The sequence below is a fragment of the Narcine bancroftii genome, chromosome 4 (genome assembly GCF_036971445.1).
Source record: "Narcine bancroftii isolate sNarBan1 chromosome 4, sNarBan1.hap1, whole genome shotgun sequence".
NCBI classification, from domain to species: domain Eukaryota; kingdom Metazoa; phylum Chordata; class Chondrichthyes; order Torpediniformes; family Narcinidae; genus Narcine; species Narcine bancroftii.
In genome coordinates, this window is record NC_091472.1 from 16,710,325 (window position 1) to 16,733,126 (window position 22,802).

At 41.8% G+C, this 22,802-nt stretch overlaps 1 protein-coding gene across 8 annotated transcripts in view; it reads right to left on the bottom strand.

Moving 5' to 3' along the window:
- Positions 1-17,533: 17,533 nt before the first annotated feature.
- Positions 17,534-22,802, bottom strand: part of ttc13 (tetratricopeptide repeat domain 13) — a 65,907-nt gene continuing 60,638 nt past the window's right edge. For 5 of the 8 annotated variants that reach the window (XM_069930841.1, XM_069930840.1, XM_069930838.1 and 2 more), the window contains one exon: positions 17,534-18,177. In XM_069930841.1, the coding sequence (XP_069786942.1) occupies positions 18,063-18,177 (115 nt within the window). In that variant the 3' untranslated portion in view covers positions 17,534-18,062. Of the gene's footprint in view, positions 18,178-19,970; positions 20,083-20,281; positions 21,030-22,802 lie in introns of those variants that run through there. The other 3 variants (XM_069930837.1, XM_069930839.1, XM_069930836.1) reach the window with 3 other exon arrangements.

The following is a 22,802-nucleotide window of genomic DNA, read 5'->3' on the forward strand; positions in this document are numbered from 1 at the left end:
ACACCCAGGTTGGTGGTTGGAAGGGACGAAACAGTGAACTTCCATGAGAACTTCCGCTTGCCGATCTGGAAGTGGATGGTCTGGTCTCCGTGCGTTCGGATCTCCATTGAATTGGCTGCATGGAGGGGAGGTCCTCGAGGCCGGCTGATCTGGGCCCCAGTGTTGACGAGGAAGTGTCGGCCGCTGACTGAATCCCGCAGGAAGAGAAGGCTGTGTTCTTGGCCAGCCGCCGCAGCCAGTAACAGTGGCTGGTCTGCTCGTTTCCCTGGAACCATCAGGGCTGACAACACTTCCGAGCCTTGGCTCCACAGTGCTGGTGGAAGAAGCAGAGGCCTGAAGTGAATGACTTGCTTCTGGCTATGCTCTTTGAGGCCCCTGCAGGGGCTGGGTGTTCCACCGCAGCGCTAGAGGAAGGCTTGGCGTGGTCATGTCTGTGACTCGTAACCTGCTGGACTGCTGAGCCCACCATGAATCGTTCGAGCCATAGCTCCTGAGCCTTTTGAGTGACCTTCCTAGGGTCGACGAAGCTCTCCTGGGACAGTAACGGCCAGATGTCTTCAGACATATGGTCGAGGAAGATGTGCTCGAAGAGTGGGCAGTTGGTGTGATCACCCATGAGTGCGAGCATCTCGTCCATCCACTCGATGGAGTTCTGTTCCACAAGGCATCGAGGTGCAGCATCCTAGTGGCACGCTGGTGCCTGGAGAGACTGAGAGAGCCAGTGAGCACCCGCTTGATGGTCCCATACTTCTCTTCTGTAGATGGGTGCTGAACGAGGTGCAGCACTCGTTGGGCGGTGGCCTGGTCCAGGGCGGTGCACATGGTAAAACTTGGTCTGATCTGATGAAATCTGGCGGAGGTGAAACTGAGCCTCTGTGTGGCTGAAGTCAGGAAGCTTGATGGCTATAGCGTGGATCGAAGGGTCGTTCATGTTGGCTTCAAAGTCTTTTGAACCTGTCGGGGTCACCAATTGTAGCGGTGGCAACACTGCTAACTGAAGGATCGCACAACCAGACGGGTTGAGTTCAGTGAGCAAAAACTGATTTATTGCAGGCTGCCTGGCTGATCTTATACTCCCAGCCCGTACCTGGCTGAGAACCGTGTTCAGGGGCCCCGACATCACCAGGATATCACGTGAGTCCCCAAGCGCGGGCTTGTGAGCCCGGTGCTGAGGTCGGGATGAAACCCCTGACAGCGCCATTTGGCCGGCTGCCCCACCGCGTGCATGACAAGCGGGGCCGGTTCGCCAGCCGAATGGCACACTGCCACAGTACCACCATTAGTCACCTCAATTTCTTGCTGATGAAACTTGCCCCATCAAGGTTCTCCAGATGATAACCTTTTTCTTTCAGGTTACCACAGAGTTCCTTTCTGTTTCACTTATTCCAAGATAAACATCAGACAAATAGCTCTTACAGCCATCCTCCACTCTGGAGCTTTCTATTTAAGTTCCAATAAGCTTCTTGGCTTGCACTGTTCAGCTGTCTCTCTCTCTCTCTCTCTCTCTCTCTCTCATTTCTCCAACTGCCAGAAAGCCCATCTGACTCTCTCACTTGCAAAACCTCTGACCTTCTCCAGCAAACAATAGGAGTTAGTCTTCTTGATCAAGCTGTTGTCTTCAGGTCAACAAAAACCCAGGAGTGACCTTTCTGCAGTCTGTCAAACCCCTTGCAAAGAGCTTTTAACAGCCAGAATATCTCCTGCTTGTTGCTTTAATGACGTCATTTCAATTACCACCTACTTGTGAAATGTGCACAGCATTCTCCATAGTTTCTGTAAAGCTACTGAATATGAATTCTTCAATATTTCAGATAAGATCTGTTTTAAAGTGTGTATATGTAACCTACTCTAAATTTTCCAATTTATCTCCCAAATATTCCATTACAATACAACTTAGTTAGGATTGTTCATGTTACTCCTTTTCTCCTCCCAAGCAATATAATGAAAATTCATGCTTAAACTGTAAATCTCACTGTGATGGTGCATTTTCAGCAGTTTTTAAAAATTCGTTTGCAATATGATAAGAAAAAAGCAAATCCTATCCATGTGTGATCTCAGCTGTTTAGAATGGCAGATGGGTGCCTTTTTATTGCTAGTAGAGCACATGACCACATATAACAAGACTGCTCTCTCTGTAACTTGCCAAAACCAAAATGTAATGTCTCCCAAGTTCCAACCGTGTTACAGAAGCCTCCATTCAACATACTCAAATTCACAAGAACAAAGCGGCCCATTGGACCGCTTTGCGATGCGCATTGCATCAACTGCCCAAGGCTTTTTGACAGCACTTATTCAACTCCTGATCTTCATTCTAAAGGACAATATGCATTAGATGCATTTAATACACCCAATACCCTCGACAGAAAAACTACCACAAATGAAATTTGGACAAATATATTGGCACATCACTCATCAAAATCAATTACATATCACATGGGCCCCTTTGCTCATCATGTTCATCTGCCAATTTACATATTGAATTCCATTTGCCCACCTGAGGTCTGTAGCTTTCTTACCTGTTCGTCTGTTGTCACATATACCAAGATCCACTGATGGAGGCTGCATTGAGAGTGCCAGTAGACATTTCAAACTAAAGCAAAGTACAACAGGGCACAGAAAGAGAGAGAGATCAGTTTATACCTAGCAACGGTAGCATAATTTTGTGATTCATTCCAGATTCTAATGGTGGGAAAGAAACTCCTTGAATCTGGTGACATGTGACCCTGGGAATCTACTCCCTGAAAGGAGGAGGGTGAAGAGAGGGTCCCCAGGGTGGGAAGGGTCTTTTAATATATTGACTACTTTTCCAAGGCAGTAGGAGTTATAGATGGAGGGAAAGGGTTTAATGTGTGATGGCCTCAGCCACGCTGACAACCCTCTGCAGTTTCTTGCTGTGTTGGGTGGATCAGTTCCTGCTCAGTGATGCAACCTGATTGGATGCTTTCAATGGTGCACCTGTAGGGGTTGTGAGGGGAAACTGGTAACTTGCCAAATTGTGATGAAGTAGAAGCGCAGGTGTGTTTTCTTGGCCATTGCCTCGGTATGGGTTAACCAAAACAGGTGACTGGAGATGTTTACCCTAGGCAACGACTATCTCCACCTCAGCACGTTTGATGCAGATCAGGGAGTGAGTTCTGCCTCTCCTCTGGCCTCACCTTTGTCTCCCTTCACCCACATCTTAATGAATTCCATGCATGCCATGATGTTGGACTCTTCCATTTGCTCTGTCTCCATGCTTACTTCCACAACCACGTTTCTCCACCCCTACCCCCCAAGGTAGATCCCTTCTCCTGCTTTAAAATGTCTTCCTCCTCCTGGACACCTGGACCTTTACACCTGGCATCCATCAAGATTCGGAAGCTCACATCCCTGGAGACTGCTACCTCGGGGATCCCCAACTTGGGTCTCCACTTGCACCTTGGCGGTTTATAGGACCGAGATCCTGACGCGGGTCTCCACCTTGGCCTCGGTGACCTACAGGATCGAGCCTCTTGACATGAACTTTCACCTTGAACTCAGTTACTAACAGAACCAAGCTTCAGATGCAGGTTTCCACCTTGACCCCTGTGACCTACAGCACCCAGCCTTCATTGTGGACTCTCATCCTGGCTCCAAGAGCACATGGGCCTTTTAATACCCTCTGACTTTCTCAACCCTTCCCATCCTCCCTTGGACCCTTCTTTCCCTCCATCTCCTGATCCACCCCATCCTCTTCCACTCACCCCTTTGAACCTCCCCTAATACCAGCCTGATCTTCACCTTCCCTCTTGGAGACTGAAAGCTCTGTCCTCAGTGAAAGCCTCACCTTCGACCCCTTCGCTCACACCTTAATGATTTCCACAAACGCTATGATGTTGAACTCTTCTTCCGTCGGCTCCCTCTCCATGCTTCCAACATCATGATTCTCCACCCCCCCACCACAGATCTCTTCTCCTGCTTTAAAATGTCTGCCTCCACCTAGACACCTTTAGACACCTTCTACCTGCTCTGGACCATTATATTTCCAACTGTCACTCTGACATCAACTGTATTGACTTCATTACTCCCCTCACTCATTCCAATGTCACCCCCTCGAAATGCCTGGCCCTCCACACTCTCCGCACCAATCCAAACTTCACCATCAAACCTGCAGACAATGGTAGTGCTGTTGTGGTCTGGCACACTGACCTCTGGCTGAAGCCAGATGACAACTCTCTGATAACTCCTCTTACCCCTCCAACAGGACCCCACCAAAACTCATCAAACCACAGTATCACACACCATCTTTGAACTCATGACTTCTAGTCACCTCCCTGGCACAGCCTCCAACTTCATTGTTTCCCCACCCCATACTGCCCATTTCTACCTCCTAGCCAAGATCCACAAACCCAATTGTCCTGGCAGACCCATCATGTTCACGTGCTCCTACCCCACCAAATTGGTTTCTGCTTACCTCGACTCTGTTTTGTTTCTCCTGGTCCAATCCCTCCCCACCTACATGCGGGACACTTCACACGCCCTCCATTAATTCAACAACTTCCGGTTAACTGAGCTCAATCACTTCATATTTAACATTGATATCCAATCCCTGTACACCTCCATTGCCATACTGAAGGCCTCAAAGCCCTTTGTTTTTTTTTTCTGGACAATAGAACCAACCAGTCCCCCTCCACCACCACCCTCCTCTGGCTGGCAGAACTTGTTCTCAACCTCAATCATATCTTCTTTGACTCATCACACTTTCTCCAGGTTAAAGAGGTAGCCATGGGTACCTGCATAGGCCCCAGATACACCTGCCTTGTTGTTGGCTACATTGAGCAATCCATGCTGCAAGCCTACAAAGGCAAGGCCACTCAACTCTTCCTCCGCTACATCGATTACTGGTGCTGCCTAATGTACCCATGATGAACTTGTTGACTTTATCCACTTTGCTGCCAACTTCCACCCTGACCTCAAATTCACTTGATCCATCTCTAGCAACACTCTCCCTTTCCTCGATCTCTCTGTCTCAGTCTCAGGAGACAAACTCTCGATAAGCCAACCAACTTCCACAGCTATCTCAACTTCACCTCTTCCTGAGAAGAAGACACAGACATAGATACAGACACAGAAGAAGAGGAGGAAGAAGACCAAGAATTTCAAAGGAAAGAAGAAGGTAAAATAGAAGGACAAAGTTTAGATAAAGCCTTTTTCGAAGAACAAATTCGGTCATGAAAAGAATGGCTATCGTTAGAATTTAGTTCAATCAAAAGAAAAATGAAAAGAACTGAAGACAGAATGCGAAGCTTAGAGTTGGTCATGACTGAAATAGGGAAAAGAGTGAAAATGTGGAGGAACGAGAAGCTGCTGTAGAAATGGAGATAAATGATTTAAGAGGGAAGTTGAAAGAGAGCGAGAAAAAACTTAAAGAGACACAAGATTTATTGTCACAAAAAATTGACATATTGGAAAACTACAGTAGGCGAAACAACATAAAAATAGTGGGCCTGAAAGAAGGGTCAGATATGAAGGAATTTATAATAGAATGGATCCCGAAGATGCTGGGAATGCCAGATTCACCTGAAGAAATAGAAATCAAAAGGGTGCATAGAGCGCTAGTACCGAAACCGCCACCACATCAAAAACCGAGATCCATATTGGTAAAATTTCTAAGATATGCGACAAGAGAAAACATACTGGAGCAGGCAAGAAAGAAGGTTAGAGAAGACAATAGGCCAATAAGGAACAAAAAATATTTTTTTACCTGTACATAAGTTTGAACTTTTAAAGAAGAGGAAGGAATTCAACACGGCAAAAACAATCTTATGGAAGAAAGGGTATAACTTTATGTTAAGACTTCCAGCAGTATTCAAAGTATTTATTCCTGGGAAACAGAATAGACTGTTCTCTGACCCAAAGAAAGCCCAAGAATTTGCTGAACATTTGCAGGACAGGAGAAGAGAGTGATAAGAAGGATGACTGGCAAGAAAATATACAAAAATATGTAAAAAAATATAAAGTAAAGATAATGTATATATAAAGATTGAAAGATGGATAAGAGAAGGGAAAGAAAGAGAGCGAGCTTTGTTATAAGTATATGAAAATAGTGTTCTCTGGGGGGAGGCTGGGGGTGGGAGAATAATGGTCACTGCGAAATCGGTTGATGCTTACGAGTATGTTCGCAAACCCGAATGGAAAGGGGAGTTGTGGTTGCTGTCAAGGGACAAGGGGCAATCCAAGGAGGGGAGGTTCATTTGGGGTTAATGGGTTATTGCTTGTGGGGATTGTTGGGGTATTTCATGTGTGTTGTCATATATTGAGATTAAAAAGGAAAACTTAAAAAATAGTAATGGAAAAAAGGGGATGGAGGTGGTGAAGAGGTGGAAAAGAAGTGAAAATAAAGATATAAGATGGTCATGTTGGACTATATGACTATAAACATTAACGGAATATATAACCAAGTTTAAGTGTATCCCATTGGGGAAAAAAATCACATATAATTTAAAGACAAAGTTACAAAGTTTGAAAAAACCTGGGAACCATATATGGAACATAACAGAAAGAGCAGGCCTCGGACCACCACCACCTAAAATGATAAGAAGATAAACACAATTAGATTTAATGTGTATAAGCAGATGATACGTCTTTTTTGTTTGTATTCCTTTTGTACAAAGATATTGTTTTATTGTATTTTAAACATTCAATTCTGTTTTTGGAGGGGGTGGGAAGGGTGAAGGGAGGGATGGGGAATAAAGAGAAAATGTCACTGTGAATATTTAAAGAGATGCATCTGTAAATATATTGGTTGATATGGTTCATAGTGCGATAAATAAAGAATTACAAAAAAAAAACCCCACCTCTTCCTACCCTGTTCCCTGTAAGTGTAAAGGTTAAAATCTTGTGTTTTTGATTCTTAGTTAATTTTGTGCCTGTCTCTTTAAGAGAACTATTGTTTGTAGTGTTACCATAGTGACTATGGTGTAATATGCATAATATCAGCCCAGGCTGATCACAAGATGTGAAGGAAGCATGAGCAAGAGAAATTTTTCTTTGAATTTTTGTATCTTTCAGTTTTTGTATCTATACATCTTTGTATATCTATTATACAGTAAATGTTTGTTATTCACCATTATGCAAATCCTGTTGCAAAGCTATGCAAAATGTTTATCTGTTCTATCAACAAATTAAAACTACATAAAGTAACAGTTACAGAGTTGGATTTGTTAGATTTGGGATATCGCAGCTCACGCTTTGGAAGATGATACTTTGAAATTAAGGTATATTGGAATAAGTAAAGTGTCGTCTACAGTAAGGATTCCATTCCATTCTCTCAATTCCTCCGTCTCCGAGGCTCCTGCACCCTGGATGAGGACTTCCATATCATATCATCAGAGATGTCCTCCTTCTTCAAACAGCATGGCTTTCCCTCTACCACCATCAACTTGGCTATCCTCCTTTACCCGCACATCTGCCCTGGCCCCATCTGCCCCAAGGATTCCTTTTGGCCTCACTACCACCCCACCAGCCTCTGCATCCAACACAACCCCCTCCGCAATTTCTGCTACTTTCTATGTGATCCCACCATTAACACATATTCCCCTCTCTGCCTTCTGCAGGGACTGCTCCCTCCATGACACCCTTGTCCACTCTTCCCTCCCCAACAATCATCCTCTTTGGACTTAACTCTATGTCCGCAGGAGATGCTTCATTTGCGTCCACACCAACTCGCTCAGCACCATCCAGGGCCCCAAATGAGCAACATTTCACTTGTGAATCTGCAGGTGTCATCTGCTTTGGGTGCTCCTGCTGTGGTCTCGACATTGGAGAGACTGGACGCAGACAGAGAGATTGTCTGTCCACCACAATAACATGATCTCTCAGTGGCCACCCATGTCAATTCCCCATCCCATTCTCTTGCTGACATGTCTGTCCATGGTCTCATACATTACCAGACTGAGACCACCCGCAAAATTGAATGAACAGTACCTCATCTTCTGACTGGGAACTCCCCAACCGGATGGCATTAATATTGATTTCGCTGGCTTTTGTTAAACCTTTCCCCCCACCTTCCCCACAATGTTGCCTCTCCACTCCCTGTCTTCTTTCGCACAGACATGATAAATTCATCTTAGTTCCTATCGCATCCAATTAACACTTTTTGTTGGTCTGGATTCCTCCCCCACTGTTTGAATTCTGAGTCCTTCTGCTTCTGCCTTTTCCTTGAAGAAGGGCTCATGCCCAAAACATCAACAATAGATGCTGAAAAGACCAGCATTTCAGTGTTTTAACATCTGCAGCCTATCGTATTTCACTCCGGAATTCAAAACCCAGCTCGTTAGTCTTGCTGACATTGGAGGAGGTTGTTTCCCTGGGTCTAAGCCATAAGTCGCCCCCCATCTGTGTGTATTCTGTTTTCATGTGTTCAAGATCTTGTCTCCTATGGTGGCATCATCTGCAATTTTATAGATGGAGTTTGTTGTGGGTTCACAGAGAGACAAGTCTGGCCACAAGTGTTACAATCAAAGGTACCTTTATTGGACATGAGGGAGACAAACAGGAAGATGTCAAACGATTCTTAATTACTCTACAACTAAGTAACTATACGGGGTTAGCCAATCTTTTAATTTAGACATACAGCACAGTAACAGGCCATTTCGGCTTGTTATACCAGGGGTATAGGTTAATTGGGTGGCATAGACTCATGGGCTGAAATGCCCTGTATGTCTAAATTAAAAATTTTGAGGTTGGCCACCCCGGTACAGACATTCACGTTGGACCTAGGTTGGAGTCCGATACCAGTGGCCACTTACCTTCTACACAGAATTAGACAAAAACTATAACAGTGTAAACAGGCACATTGGGCACAAGGGACTCCAATACCAGTGGCTGCTTACCCTACCACACTCTGCTGTACGTGTACACACTTCACAGACAGGGATTTTCAAACACACTCCCGATTCCCTGTACCAATGGGGCTGCAGCTCTCTGCAAGCACTGATCTGTTGCAGTACTATGGCTCAATTGTAGTGTGCACTTTACTCGCGATTCCTCCAGCCATGTCCACAGTAGTGACCCAGAGTGGAGTAATGTCCGGGACTTGGACCAAGAGGCAGGGAGGAAAAAATGTGGTATGCATCAATGTTTTATAATGTTCTGAGCTGTGAGTCAGGACATTGATGACACGAAGTCATTTAAATGAGCTAGTAGCAAGGTGTCCGGAATCCAACCTTAATGGGCAGTTGATGTGACTTCCTAATAAGTTTGAGACAGGGAGATCACATGACCACACGCTATCCACAATGTTCCAGACAGAGAGACCATGTGTTCCTCCACGATCCACATATAACAGGGTTAGAGCTTTGGCTACTTTCAGTAAATGTGGGTGTGTAGGGAGTGTAGTAAAGGACTGAGTGTGGAACCTTGTGGTGCCTGTCTGTATTTACTTAAACAAAGAGACTGCATCTGACTCCCACCTACCCTGGCAGTAAGTTCCAAATATCATCCACCGTCAACCTAAAGAGAAACACTTATGGACAAGTAAATTACACAAAATGGGATTAAAAATTAAGTGGTTGGGAAGATTACCATTATATAATAATCAACTTGTTCCTTTCACGGTATCTAATACTATTTTGAAACAATGGGAGGAGAAAGGAATACATAATTTATCTGACTGTTTTCTAGAAGATCATTTTTGTTCTTTTGTAGAATTGCAAAAGAGATTTGATATAAGTGGTCATTCTATATTTGTGTATTATCAGTTAAGATCTTTTGTAAAACAGGTATGCGGTCGTCAAATGAATTTACTGTCTGAAACTGATTTTGAGAAATACGTGCTCTCATTTCCAAAAAAGGGTTTGTATCGTATTTTGTTGGAAAGTGAAAGTAAAATAGATTGGGATAAAGATAAAATGAAATGGGAAAAAGATTTAAGTTTAACAATAACTGAAGAAGATTGGTCTGAAATCTGCCGTAATAGTGTTCGAAAATTGATTAATGCTAGATTGGCGATGATTAATTATAGTTTTATACATCAATTATATTTAACACCCGAAAAATTAAAAAAATTTGGTTTCAGTAAGTCAGATCTTTGTTTTCGTTGTGATCAGGTTTCTGGTACTTTTTTTACATGCTGTTTGGTTGTGTGATCGGTTACAACAATTTTGGAAAGGTATTCAATCTGTATTTAATAATCTATATAATCTTCATATTGTATTAGACCCTGATATATTTTTATTAGGGAATATGCAACCGTTGATTGATTTAGAATTAGATAATTACCAGATCTCTTTTATTTACTTAGCGCTGGCAGAGGCCAAGAAATGTATAGCGATTACTTGGAAGAATAGAAATGTCTTTAGATAGGTGGTATTCAGAGATGAAGTTTTGTTTGGTTATGGAAAGAATATCTTTTTCTACACAAGATAAGATGTCTTTTTACGAGTTAAAGTCGACCCCATTTATTGATTAGATACAATTTAAATAAGTTTGAATTAATCATTTTCATTTAAGTTCATTTTTTGTTTTTCATATATATTTTTATATAATAAAATTTTTTGGATTAATAATACTTAATTAATACCTTTTTTTGTTTTGTTTTGGTTTTTTTTGTTTGTTTTTATATATATATATAGATCTTTTTTTTTAAAGATAATATATTTTTAATTTTTTTATTATTATACTAATAGTATTAATTCTTCACTCTTTATCATGGGGGTGGGGAGGGGGGGGTTTAGGGGTTAAAAATAGGTTTTTTTTTCTTAGTTTTTAGTTGTTAGGGGGAGATGCCGAGATTGGTATTGTATTAACTATGTTATATTATACTTGTATTACTTTATTTTGTTTTTTTTGTACGTGTATTACTTACTTTCTTTATATGTTAAAATTAATAAATAAAGTTTCGGAAAAAAAAACCTAAAGAGAAACTTTCCCTACAATTCCCCTTTAAATCATGTTCTCACCATGAAACTATTCCCTCTGGTTTTTGCTACCTGTGCCATGGGAAGATGATTTTGAGTTATCTATGTTTTCTACAGTATTCATATACCATCAGGCTACATCCCAGCCTCCTTTACTCCACGAAAAATAATCCCTGTCCATCCAACCTTTCCCCATAATTAAATCTAAGCAATATTCTGGTGAATCTCCCTTGCAGAGCCTTCCCATCCTATAGCGTGGCAAGCAGAACCAATGTTCCAAGATTGATCTAACCATTGACTTGTAAAGTTGCAGTTTAACATTCCAACTTATATAGCCTTCTTCAGCATCCTAGCTACCTGTGCTGCCACCAGCAGAATAATGAACTTGAATTCCAACATTCCTTACTGCCCCACTATTTACAGTGCATGTCCTATCCCTACTTGAAATTCCAAAACACATCAAGTAGTACTAGTAAGGATTATTCATTTGCTAATGCTCCCCCCAACTTCCCACCTGATCTGCGGCCTGTTATAACCGGAGACAACCTCCTTCGCTATCTGAAACACTGCAAAAGTGATGGGGAATAGTTTTCTGATAATGACAAAGCAACACTGAGTTTACTTAACATTAGGATTGCTGGACTCCAGCCCTCATTTCAGTTTTGGTTCAAACAGGAGCTGAAGCGATGACAGCACTGATTAAGAGGGATGGAATCAATAATATTGAAGTTAGTTGAAATGAGGAAAAAAACCTGTTATACTTGGAGTCATATTTAAACCAAAGAAACCAGGCTTACTAACCCAAGCATAATGCCCCATTAGTTTCCCAGGACAGTGCTGTAGGCTCACTTATCTTCAGCTGCTCATTATGTTCCCCTTTTGCAAGATCCGCATCAATATAACTGGACCAATTCATTGGTTGATGATTGTTGACAGAATTGACCATTACATAATTATGAAGTAGTTCCAGAGGGTGCAGATGCTGGAATCTGAAGCTAAACATATTGGTTAGGATGATTTAGGCACAAAAAGGGAAGAGGACCTGAAAAAAAACTACAGGGAGTTAGGAAGTTGAGAGGCAGGAGCTCAAAGATAGTAATCTTGCCTCGACAGTGAGCATTTTTGCGAGCCTAGAGGACCCCAAAACCCAGCAGAAATAGAAATTCACCAAGACAAATGGTTACTTCAACAAAAGTTGCTTTTAATTATCTTTAAATAAGAAAATAGGATTAAAATCTAACTTATTACTTACTATTAACTCCCTTCTAATTTGAAGCGCATGTGTATAAGTTCAGAAAATTTCTAATTCATAGTCCAATCTTACTTCTCATTCCTCCAAGTTCACCGGTCGGTATCAGGCAATTCTTATACTGTGCAGAGAATTTAACATTTATGAATTTCACCTGGCAATGGTTACCGCTCAGGTAGGTTCTTGTTGGTTTTCCAATCAGCCACTTCAGTGTCTTCCCAAAGAAACTTGCCCCATCAGGGTTTTCCAGATGATAACCTCTATTTCAGGTCACCAGTTATAACCATATAACATTTACATCGTAGAAAAAGGCCATGTCAGCCCTTCAAGTCCACACCAGTTCACATGAACAACTCCACTAGCTCAACCCTCCCGCTTTCTCCCCATAACCCTTCAAACCCCTCACCTCCATGTATACATCCAACTTTCTCTTAAATGACAGAAAGGACCCTGCTGCAACTATCTCTTTTGGAAGATCATTCCATTCTGCTACCACTCGCTCAGTGAAAAAGCATCCTCTAATATTTCTCCTAAAGTTTTGTCCCCTTACCCTTAACTAATGCCCTCTTATTCCAACCTCTCCTGCCCTCAGAGGAAAGTCTGTTTACATCTAGTCTATCTATTCCTTTCATGATTTTAAATACCTCTATCAAGTCCCCTCTCTGCCATCTACGTTCCAATGAATAAAGTCCCAGTCCCCTCAATCATCTCTCCCTGTAATCCAGATGCTATAACCCAGGCAACATCCTTGTACATCTTCTCTGCACCCTCTCCATCTTATCTATATCCTTTCTATAATTTGGAGACCAGAACTGAGCACAGTACTCCAAACCTGGCCTCACCAATGCCTTAAACAGCCGCACCATCACTTCCCAGCTCCTATACTCTATACTATGATTTATGAAGGCCAGCATACCATATGCCTTCTTAACCACCATCTTTATGGGAATCCACCTTCAATGAACTCTGTACCATAACCCCCAGGTCCCTCTGTGTACCTCAATGTCCTCTCCATTTTGTTTACCTTATTTCAAATGAAATATTATACAGCCAGCCATTTCCTTGTGATGAACCACAAGGGCTTTGAACAGGCTGAACTCAGAACTAGTCTTCAAAATAGGGTTTTTCCAAAAGCTTTCCAGTTTGTCATGTTCCAGTCCCAGCTGCTGCTGCTGAACTGTAGAACTGAATTCTCTCACTCAGAAAAAACTACATGACCCTCTTAGAACAGCCAACTCCACTCAGACAGACTGGACCCAATCTTCCAAGTCCTTTCATCTGTTGCTTTTTTGAGGCAGTAACAAAGGAAATTGATGAAGGTGGGGCGGTAGATGTGGTCTATTTGGATTTTAGTAAGGCATTTGACAAGGTCCCCCATGAGAGACTCATTCAGAAGGTCATGAGGCATGGGATCCATGGAGCCTTGGCTGTAGATAAAAAAAATTGGCTTGTATGTAGAAAGCAGAAAGTACAGGGGATAGGAAAGTATTCTGCCTGGAGGTCAGTGACTAGTGGAGTTCCACAGGATCTGTTCTGGGACCCCTGCTCTTTGTGATTTTTATTAATATCTGAAGTAGAGGGATGGGTCAGTAAGTTGCGGATGACAAAGGTTGGAGGAGTTATGGATGGTGCTGAAGGTTGTCGAAAGTTATGAAAGGATATGGACAGAATGCAGGGTAAGTGGAAAAGTGGCAGATGGATTTCAATCCAACTAAGTGTGAGGTGATGCATTTTGGAAGGACAAACCAGAAGACTGAGTCCAGGTTTAATGGTCAGCTACTTAAAAACAGAGGGACATTGGGATTCAAATCCGTACATGCCTCAAGGTCACCGGACAGGTTGATAGGAGAGTTAAGAAGGCCTATGGGATGCTTGGATTCATTTTTAATAGGGGGATTGAATTCAGGAGTAAAGAAGTTATGTTACAACTTTACAAATCTCTGGTGAGTCCACACTTAGTGTGTTTAGCTCTGGTCACCTCATTATAGGAGGGATGTGGAAGCTGTGGGGAGGGTGAAGAGGAGATTTACTTGGATGTTGCCTGGATTGAAAAACAAGTCTTATGAGGCAGGCAAGGTTAGCAGAGCTGGGACTTTGCTCTTTGGAGTGAAGAAGGATGAGAGGAGACTTACTAGAGGTCTACAAGATTATGAGAGGCATAGATAGGGTGGACAGCCAGCATCTGTTTCACAGGACGTATGTACAAACACCAGAGGACAGATGTGCAAAGTGAAGGAAAGGGTGTACACACACACACACACACACACACACACACACACACACACACACACTCTCACACACACTCTCACACACACTCTCACACACACACACAGTTGTGGGTGCCTGGAATTCTTTGCCAGGGATGGTGGTGGCGGCTGAAACATTAGGGGCATTTAAGAAACTCAGACTCATGGTTGGAAGGAAAAGAGAGGTTTACCAGGATATGGAGTTTTGAGCCTTTTTTAAGGAATATATAGGAGTTGGCACATCGTGGGCTGAAAGGCCTGTACCGTGCTGTTGGTGACTTTGAGGGAGCAGTGGACTGACAGAGGGTACCGGAAACATCCCTGTTGAGGAGTTGACAAGGGCAACTGGGGACTGGTTCATGGGAACCAGGGTTCAAGTGGGTGCTGAAGGGTTCCTGATTGCATCAGAGGTCTGGATCTGGAGCTCAGGTTGACAATGGATAGAACAGAAGTCTGTAGGGCTGAAGAGGCCCCAGGAGTGCTAGGGTTGAATCCATGAACACTCTGCAGCTGAGAGGACTCTCTTTTACTTCGCTTTCTCTTGCTGTAAGGGGCATTGGGTAATGCTAATGGCAACTCTTTGTCTGCTTTACAGCAAGCAAAAGGAAATTGTGTGTTATATTACATTTTCTGCTTTATTACTTGACAATAAAAGAATCTCGACTGCATGTGCATGCAACCGAACAAAACAGCACATCATAATCACATATACACAAAAACACAAGATAAAAATGTATGAACATTTTGAAATAATTTACTCATTTAATTTACAAGAGACCCAAGGTTACAGGATGCCGTTTATCAATCTCACAGACTGTGGGATGTAACTCCCAGTCTGGCAGCCCTGATTTTGATGCTCCTATATCTCCATCCTGATGGTAGTAGGTCAAAGATACTGTGTGATGGGTAGTGGGGTGCTCAATAATCCTTTGAGCCCTATTGAAGCAACACCTCTGGTGAATGTCATCAATAGAGAAAAGGGAGACCCCAGTGATCTAAGCAGTTTTAATGATTCTCTATGGACCTTCAAATGCTTTGCTGATACCATACCACACAATGATGCTCCTGTTAAATGTGGTCAGGATGGTGGCTTCCTCAACCTACTTATGAAGTGTAGGCGTGCTGCAACTTCCTGTCTAATGAGGTGTTGTGTGTCCAGGATAGGTCACCCGCTTTATATACACTGAGGAACTTTATGCTCGCTGCTTTCTCCACGACAGAACTATAGATGTGCAGTGGTCGACCTTCAACCTCCTGAAGTCCACAATCATCTCGAGTGTCTTTTCCACATTGAGGCTCAGGCTGCTGTTCTTGCATCATATGACGAGCCTCCCACCTTCCTCTCTGCAAGCCGTTCTTTCATTGTTGCCGCTGAGGCCAACAACTACGGTACCATCCGCAAACTTGAGGATTTTGTTCGAACAGAATCAGGCAGTGCAGTCACGAGTCAGCAGCGTGAAAAGTAGTGGGCTGAGCACACAGCCCTGGGACGTACCAGAGTTCAGAAAATTGGTCCTGAGATTTAGCTGGCCAACTTTGGCAGACTGGTCTTTCAGTCAAGAAGCCCAGAATCCAGTTGTAGAGAGAGGAGTGTTGAGTCCCAGAGAGGGCAAGTAATAGACCTTATGACATGGGAGCAGAAATAGCCCCTGGTTTTCTTACTACATCCCCATACACCTGCCAATAAACCATTCAATTCAATGCATGCCTTGTGTGATATCTTGTCAAGATTGAAAACTCAGTGTGGCATTTCAATTTTCAAGCTCTTGACCGATATTAAAAAATGCCACTTTCAGCCTTCCAGACTCTCAATAACCAGATTGGGCAACTCTTCACCATAAAAGATCTTGGAAATGCTGCTTTGCGCTGTCTCTAAATAAGAATGCAAAACCAACAGAAGTTGGCAATTCAAATTCGATCTGCACGATCCATGGGAAGTGCTATAACCAGTCCATTCAAGTCAACCCCCTGCCCAATAATAGCCCCACTAAGATACTTCACTCACACATTTTCCCCTTCATTATTCACCATTACCATCTTCTTGCCTTTTATGCTCATTTGCATTGCACTCCAATATAAACATGTTATCTACAGAATGATGTTCTTGGTGAAACTGTACGGGGAGCATTGTGTGAAGTTCTGGTGGTCAAGCTCGAGGAAGGTCATTAAGTGGGAAGGGCTGCAGAAAAGATTCACAAGGATGCTTCCAGCAGCCGAAGGGAAAAGGGAGCACAGAGAAGCTATTTAATCCACTCCCACCCTGGCTCATGTTTCTATTCTCAATAGCACATGAACCATATCAAAGACAAGTTTAGATTGAAAGTATCTTTAATAAGACAAAACTGATCCCTTACATGTTTGAGAACATGAACATATAATTTTAAGTAAACAAAGCACATACAAAATGCCACCGATAGTTCTACCATAATGTAGAAGAAAAGCATATTTGTAATTGGGTTTCTGCAACAAAAAAACCAGTAAGAAAATATAGTGCAAATTTAAAATTGAATCACAGTGGCAACAAGAAAATAACCTGTCAGTGGAAGGTTAAACGCCATGGAAGATGGTTGGAAATACAGCATTTTGTTCAAAGGGATAGGTACAGTTCCCCTTTATTGAAGTAAATAATTTAAGACAAAATCCATTAAAAATAGTTGTTCAGGCAACTAAATCAAATCAACCAGGTTTTCAAATAAAAATCATTTCTTTGAAAGAAAAAACACATGTTGATAACGGCTCAGATCCTTCAATAATAGTTGCTTAGCAGTAAACACATTGCACTTTCCTAAGTAAATATGTCCCAATTTCCAGAGCCTACTCATACAAACCTGAAGGCTTTAACCCCCTTCGTTTCAGTCCACAATCAGGCAGGGGTCAAAAGAATTTGTAACCCCCCCAAATAAAATTTGAGCTCCTGGAAGTCTTTCTAACTAAGATGCCCCATAACCAATGACAGCTCTGAAGCTCTTACAATATTTCTGTGCAACACTTGCACCCTCTTTTTTTTGTTTGCTAAGCTGTTTTACCTTGAAGCCCCCATAATTAAATTGAAAATAATTTAGGTCACAGATCCAGCAACTTCAGAATGTTCCTACAAATTTTGACGGTTTACCAAAACCCAACCACCAAAAAGCCAACATCTCATCCACTAAAATACAGCAGGTTCTGAAATCTCCAGCTGTTTTAGGGAACGGGTATTAGCCAAGCAAAGTAGGAAGAGGTAATATGTGGAAACAAAACACTGGAGAAATCTGGCAGCACTCTGCTTCATCAATGTTTGCTTTTGTAAGGGCCAGATCAGTAAGTAAATTAAGTCAGTATTTTGTTCACTGAGAAAACTGCATCTCATAGAACCAGGCGGTAGTCTCTTTACAAGTTGTCAACAAGTTCTTTAAGTACTGTACCTTTCCATATTCTTTTTTCTTTGGCTTGGCTTCGCGGACGAAGATTTATGGAGGGGTCCACGTCAGCTGCAGGCTCGTTTGTGGCTAATAAGGAATGATCAACACCTATTGTTTTTATATCATGAAGTTCAAAGAGGTTTTTTTTTTAAAATCCCCAAATATTAAATTAAGCTGTATCAAAAAGTACCAAAAAAAATCAAAATGGACCTCATTTGTTTACATTTTTTAATTATAAAAATAACTTAATGCAAGGCTGAGCTTGCTCTTTGTTCAGTCTTCAGCATTCCTACGAGTTTTTGGGACAATGGGAAGATGAGTCTGTGTTAAGTGCTTCTATCATTGTTCTTTTGGTTGGAAAAGTATCCAATACAGCTGGAAGACTAGAGTATGATGTTGGTAAGCTTGAGGGAAAAAAGGATGGAAGGAGAAAATTGTTAAGTTCACATGTTTAAAACAATTTAAAATACAGAATCATTTTTTTTTAATATAAACAATGCAGCAAGCTCTTATTCATCAAGAGAACCGGCGACGATTCAACTTCCTCGCTTTTTGTACTTGGTACAGAGATTACATTCAATTATGAGAAGCAGAGATAGGGTGGACAGGCAGCAGCCCCAAATGGCAATGGCCAATACCAAAGAACTTGGGGTTATTAAGGTGAGAGGAGGAAAGTTTTGGGAAGATATCAGAGGTAATTTAAAAAAAAATTAAGCAGAGAGTGGGTGCCTGGAATGCATTGCTGGGGTAGTGGTGGGGGCTGGTACAATAGGGACATTTAAAAGACTTAGATAGGCACATGGATGAGGGTATGGCCATGCAACAAGACCAAGCAGACATGCTTTGGCTGAGCTCGCCATGAAAAGTTTTTAAAAGACGGCTCAAAAGTAATTTTTTTTTTATAAAGAGTTTTTCTTTTACAAAAGGTTACTTATATTTATAACAAAGATGACTGGAAAAAAAATTGAAACTAAAGTCAGAAAAGAGTTCAGAGTTCACCTGCGCCATTGACTGATAGTCCAAAGGGATCTGCCTCAACTTCAGGAACTTCTGCTCGAGAATTACAGGCATTCCCATCAGGGATGGAAGCCTTGGGAATGCAGATTGTAAAAGTTGAAGGAGTGATGAAAGATTCAGTGGACTTGATTAAAAACATGGGTGAGTCAATCACTGATTTAATGGAACATTAAAGAGACTTGGGAAAGAACAATAAGAAATCGGATGATCTGTATGTCCAAGCAAAACAGTGGGTGTCTGATGAGCAAATGCTCTTTGATAAGATTGATCACATGGAGAACTTTAGCAGACAGAATAATATATGAATAATTGGTTAAAAGAAAATGCAGAAGGAAGAGATGCAGTTAAATTCTTTGAATCCTGATGGACTTTGTGCTGAATCACTCAGCGGACAAGCACTGATTGAGAGAGTACATTGAACCTTTGGACCTAGAAGAAATGAGGATACGCGTCTTCGACCGGTCCTGGTGAAACTGTTGAGCTTCAGAGACCGAGAAGTGATCTTAAGAGCAGCATTTGAGTACTCCAAAATGAATAATGGCCCACTGAAAAGAGATGGACAGGAGGTCACCTTTTCCCAAGATTTCAGCCCAGCAGTTGAACAGAAAAGAATTCAACAAGGTCAAGAGGCAGCTCCAGGTGAAGAATCTCACAAAGTCCATTGCTCACCCAGTGATTTTATGGGTGGAGGTGTCAGAAGGCATCCAAGAGTTTTTCAAGACAAATCAAGAGGCAGAAGAATTTGTTCGTGGACTTTAAGAAGAAAAATTACATTGGAAAAAAACTATTTTTGTGGTCTAAGATATATATTTTTTGAGTTGGCTGATAATTTATTACGTAATGTTAATCTTTCTTATTGATACTTCGCAGAGAGTATGGGGAAATAAAGTAATAGCAGGATGTAGACTGGTCTGGGGTGGATATTGGTGTCAGGGGGGAATTTTGTTTTTGTGAGATTGTGCTTTAGGTTGGGGGAATCCCTGGAGGATTCCGCGGGCTTCTGGGGTTTTTTGCACTTTTTTCAAAAGGGAAGAGATCACAAGATTGTTTATTTATTATGACTGTATCACTGTGCAGTATTTGTCTTTAAATTAATATAGATAAGAAGACATTAAAGTTTATCAGTTTTAATTATAACAGTTTAAATGGAACAATCAAGAAAAAGAACATTTTGGCTCACTTGAAAAAGATAAAGGCAGATGTGGTCTTTTTACAGGAAATGCATCTTGCTAAGATGGAGCATGACAAGTTCAAAAGGAGGGTGGAGCTGGTTTTTTCTTTGTCGTTCAGTTCTAAGGCAAGAGGGGTTGCAATTTTAATAAATAAAAATGTTTTTGTTATTGTAGAAAGTATATCAAAAGACTAAACTGGTAGATACGCAAGATACTGGTAAATTGTAAGATTTATTTAGAATCATTAATGTTTATGGATATTTATGCACCAAACTACAACAAAGCCGTTATGAAGGATATATTTTTGAAAACTGTGGAGAGGAGACAAAATATTTTGATAGGAGGTGGTTTTAATTTCTGCCTGGATCCAATATTGGATAAATCTGTAAGAACAGTAACTAGGGCTAAGGCTGCTAAAATGACATTATCTTATATGAAGGATCAAAATTTGATTGATGTTTAGAGGCAGCTTAACCCAGTGGAGAGAGACTATTCTTTCTACTCAAGGGTAGAAAATTCATATACAAGAATCGATTTATTTTTACTGTCGGCTGGACTAAAAGGTAGGGTGATGAAGTCAGAATATTTAATTGGGGTTACTTTCTGATCACTCACCGTTTACGCTGACTATTTCAATAGCGGAGAAACAGGAAGGTGTTTAGAGGTGGCGTCTGAATCCCATAATGTTAAAGGGAGGATTTTAAACAATTTATTAGGCAACAGATAGAGATCTTTAGTGAAACAATTTGGGATCAACAGATAATAGCTTTTTAATATGGGATACAACAAAGGATTTTTGAGGTCAAATCATTTCATTTACGAAAAATTTCAGGTGTGAAGGTTAGACCTTTTTGGCAAGAAATTTTAACAAGAATTACAAGGGTGACCTTTCCAGGTGATTCAGAACTTTATTTGTTTGGCAATTTTCTAGACTCAAGTTATGATTTTACAAAGTTTCAAATGTTGTTTGTTAAAAATCGCACTAGCAGCGGGCAGAAAGTGTATTGTAGTCACGTCGAAGTCGGACTCCCCAGTTACCTTGGCGAGGTGGATAGAAGAGATGATAGCTGCATACCAATAGAAAAAATAACAAACAATTTAAGGAACGAGTATGATACATTTCTTAAAATATGGTGACCATATTTTAACTATATTGGTGCCCACCTTTAATAATACTGCTAAATTCAAAAGTGATCTCTCCCTGAATCCTGAGGTTAACTTAAATTGTGAACTCGGACAGTGTACGAAAAGGTTTTTAATGGGGGGGGGGGGGGAAGAGACAGAAGGGGTAGAGTTAGGGTTTTTGTATATGTTTTTTTTCTTCATACAACATTTAATATATGTATATAGTATTTTTAGTGAAATGTTATAATTGTTAATTTTTTTAATGAAAAATAAAATGGAAAGCATTTCAAAAAAAGATAGGCACATGGATGTACAAAAGGGTTATGGGCTGTGAGGTTGGGGAGGGTAGATTGGGGCTGAAATGTTTCTGTAGGTTGATGCTATATTGGCAGCTTATTCTGTGTGCCAGCAAACAATTTTAATCAATGATATCACGAGGAGAACAGACAAGGTGAATAATGACAGCAAAGATAAGAAATCTCAAGCAAGAGGGCAAAGAGTGAAGATGCAAGAGTTAAGGGAACTTCCCCCCCCCCCATACAGAGAATGGTGGGTGTGCAGAATGAGCTGCCAGAGGAAGTAGTCGAGGAAGGGATAATTAGAATGTTTGGACATGTACATGGATAGGCAAAAGAAAGAGGGACATTGGCCAAAGGCAGACAAATGGGACTTCTTCAGGTCGAAAACTTGGCTGACATTGTCCAGATGCGGTGTCCGTGTATAGAACCCTGACTTTAATAATCTCCATGAAGAAAAAGAACAAGCAGAAGGAATGCATTATTCCATAGAGAACCATGAATGTTACGGAGGGAAGAGGACATTTCCAAAAGGGTCAAATTTAAATCCAATATAACAAGTTTATGCAAATACGGGTATGCGTCGCTTAACATCCACGATACATTCTGTGAAATTGGGTGTTCGGCAACGTGGATGTTGTGCGAATACCATAGTATATACGTAACAAAGCTATATGGGATACTGTAGTGGACTTGAAAACTTTTTATTTGTAAGTAGGGATCAGTGTGGGGACCAACACAGGGCTGTGGGCAGAGAGCGAGACTGTGGGATCAGTGTGGGGACCAGCATGGGGCTGTGGGGAGAGAGCGGGATAATGGAATTAGAATAGCATGGGGACTGATATGGGGCTATGGGGAGAGCACGGGCAGTTGGGATTGTGGGGCTGTGGCGAGAGAGTGGGATCAGTGTGGGGACTGATACAGGAGAGAGTGAGGCTGTGGGATCAGTGTGGGGACTGATACAGGAGAGAGTGAGGTTGTGGGATCAGTGTGGGGACTGATACAGGAGAGAGTGAGGCTGTGGGATCAGTGTGGGGACTGATACAGGAGAGAGTGAGGTTGTGGGATCAGTGTGGGGACTGATACAGGAGAGAGTGAGGCTGTGGGATCAGTATGGGGACTGATACAGGGCTGTGGAGAGTGGGGCAGTCAGATCAGTGTAGGTATACAGTATACAATTTCCTATAGCTAGTGATCACTTTTTCTAAATTGCTCGCGGTAACTGAAAAATTATGGGACCATATGCGGTCAGACGTTGTCTGAATGAACGTTAAAACTTCGCATACCTGTATTAACATTCTCTTTCATCAACCCCTAAATCCCCTTTTCAGCCAGATGTGGATGATAATATTCCATGGGAGGATCCTGTGATTGGCTCCCTCACTGAAACAATTCACGCTTTTGGTCGATTCAGCCAAG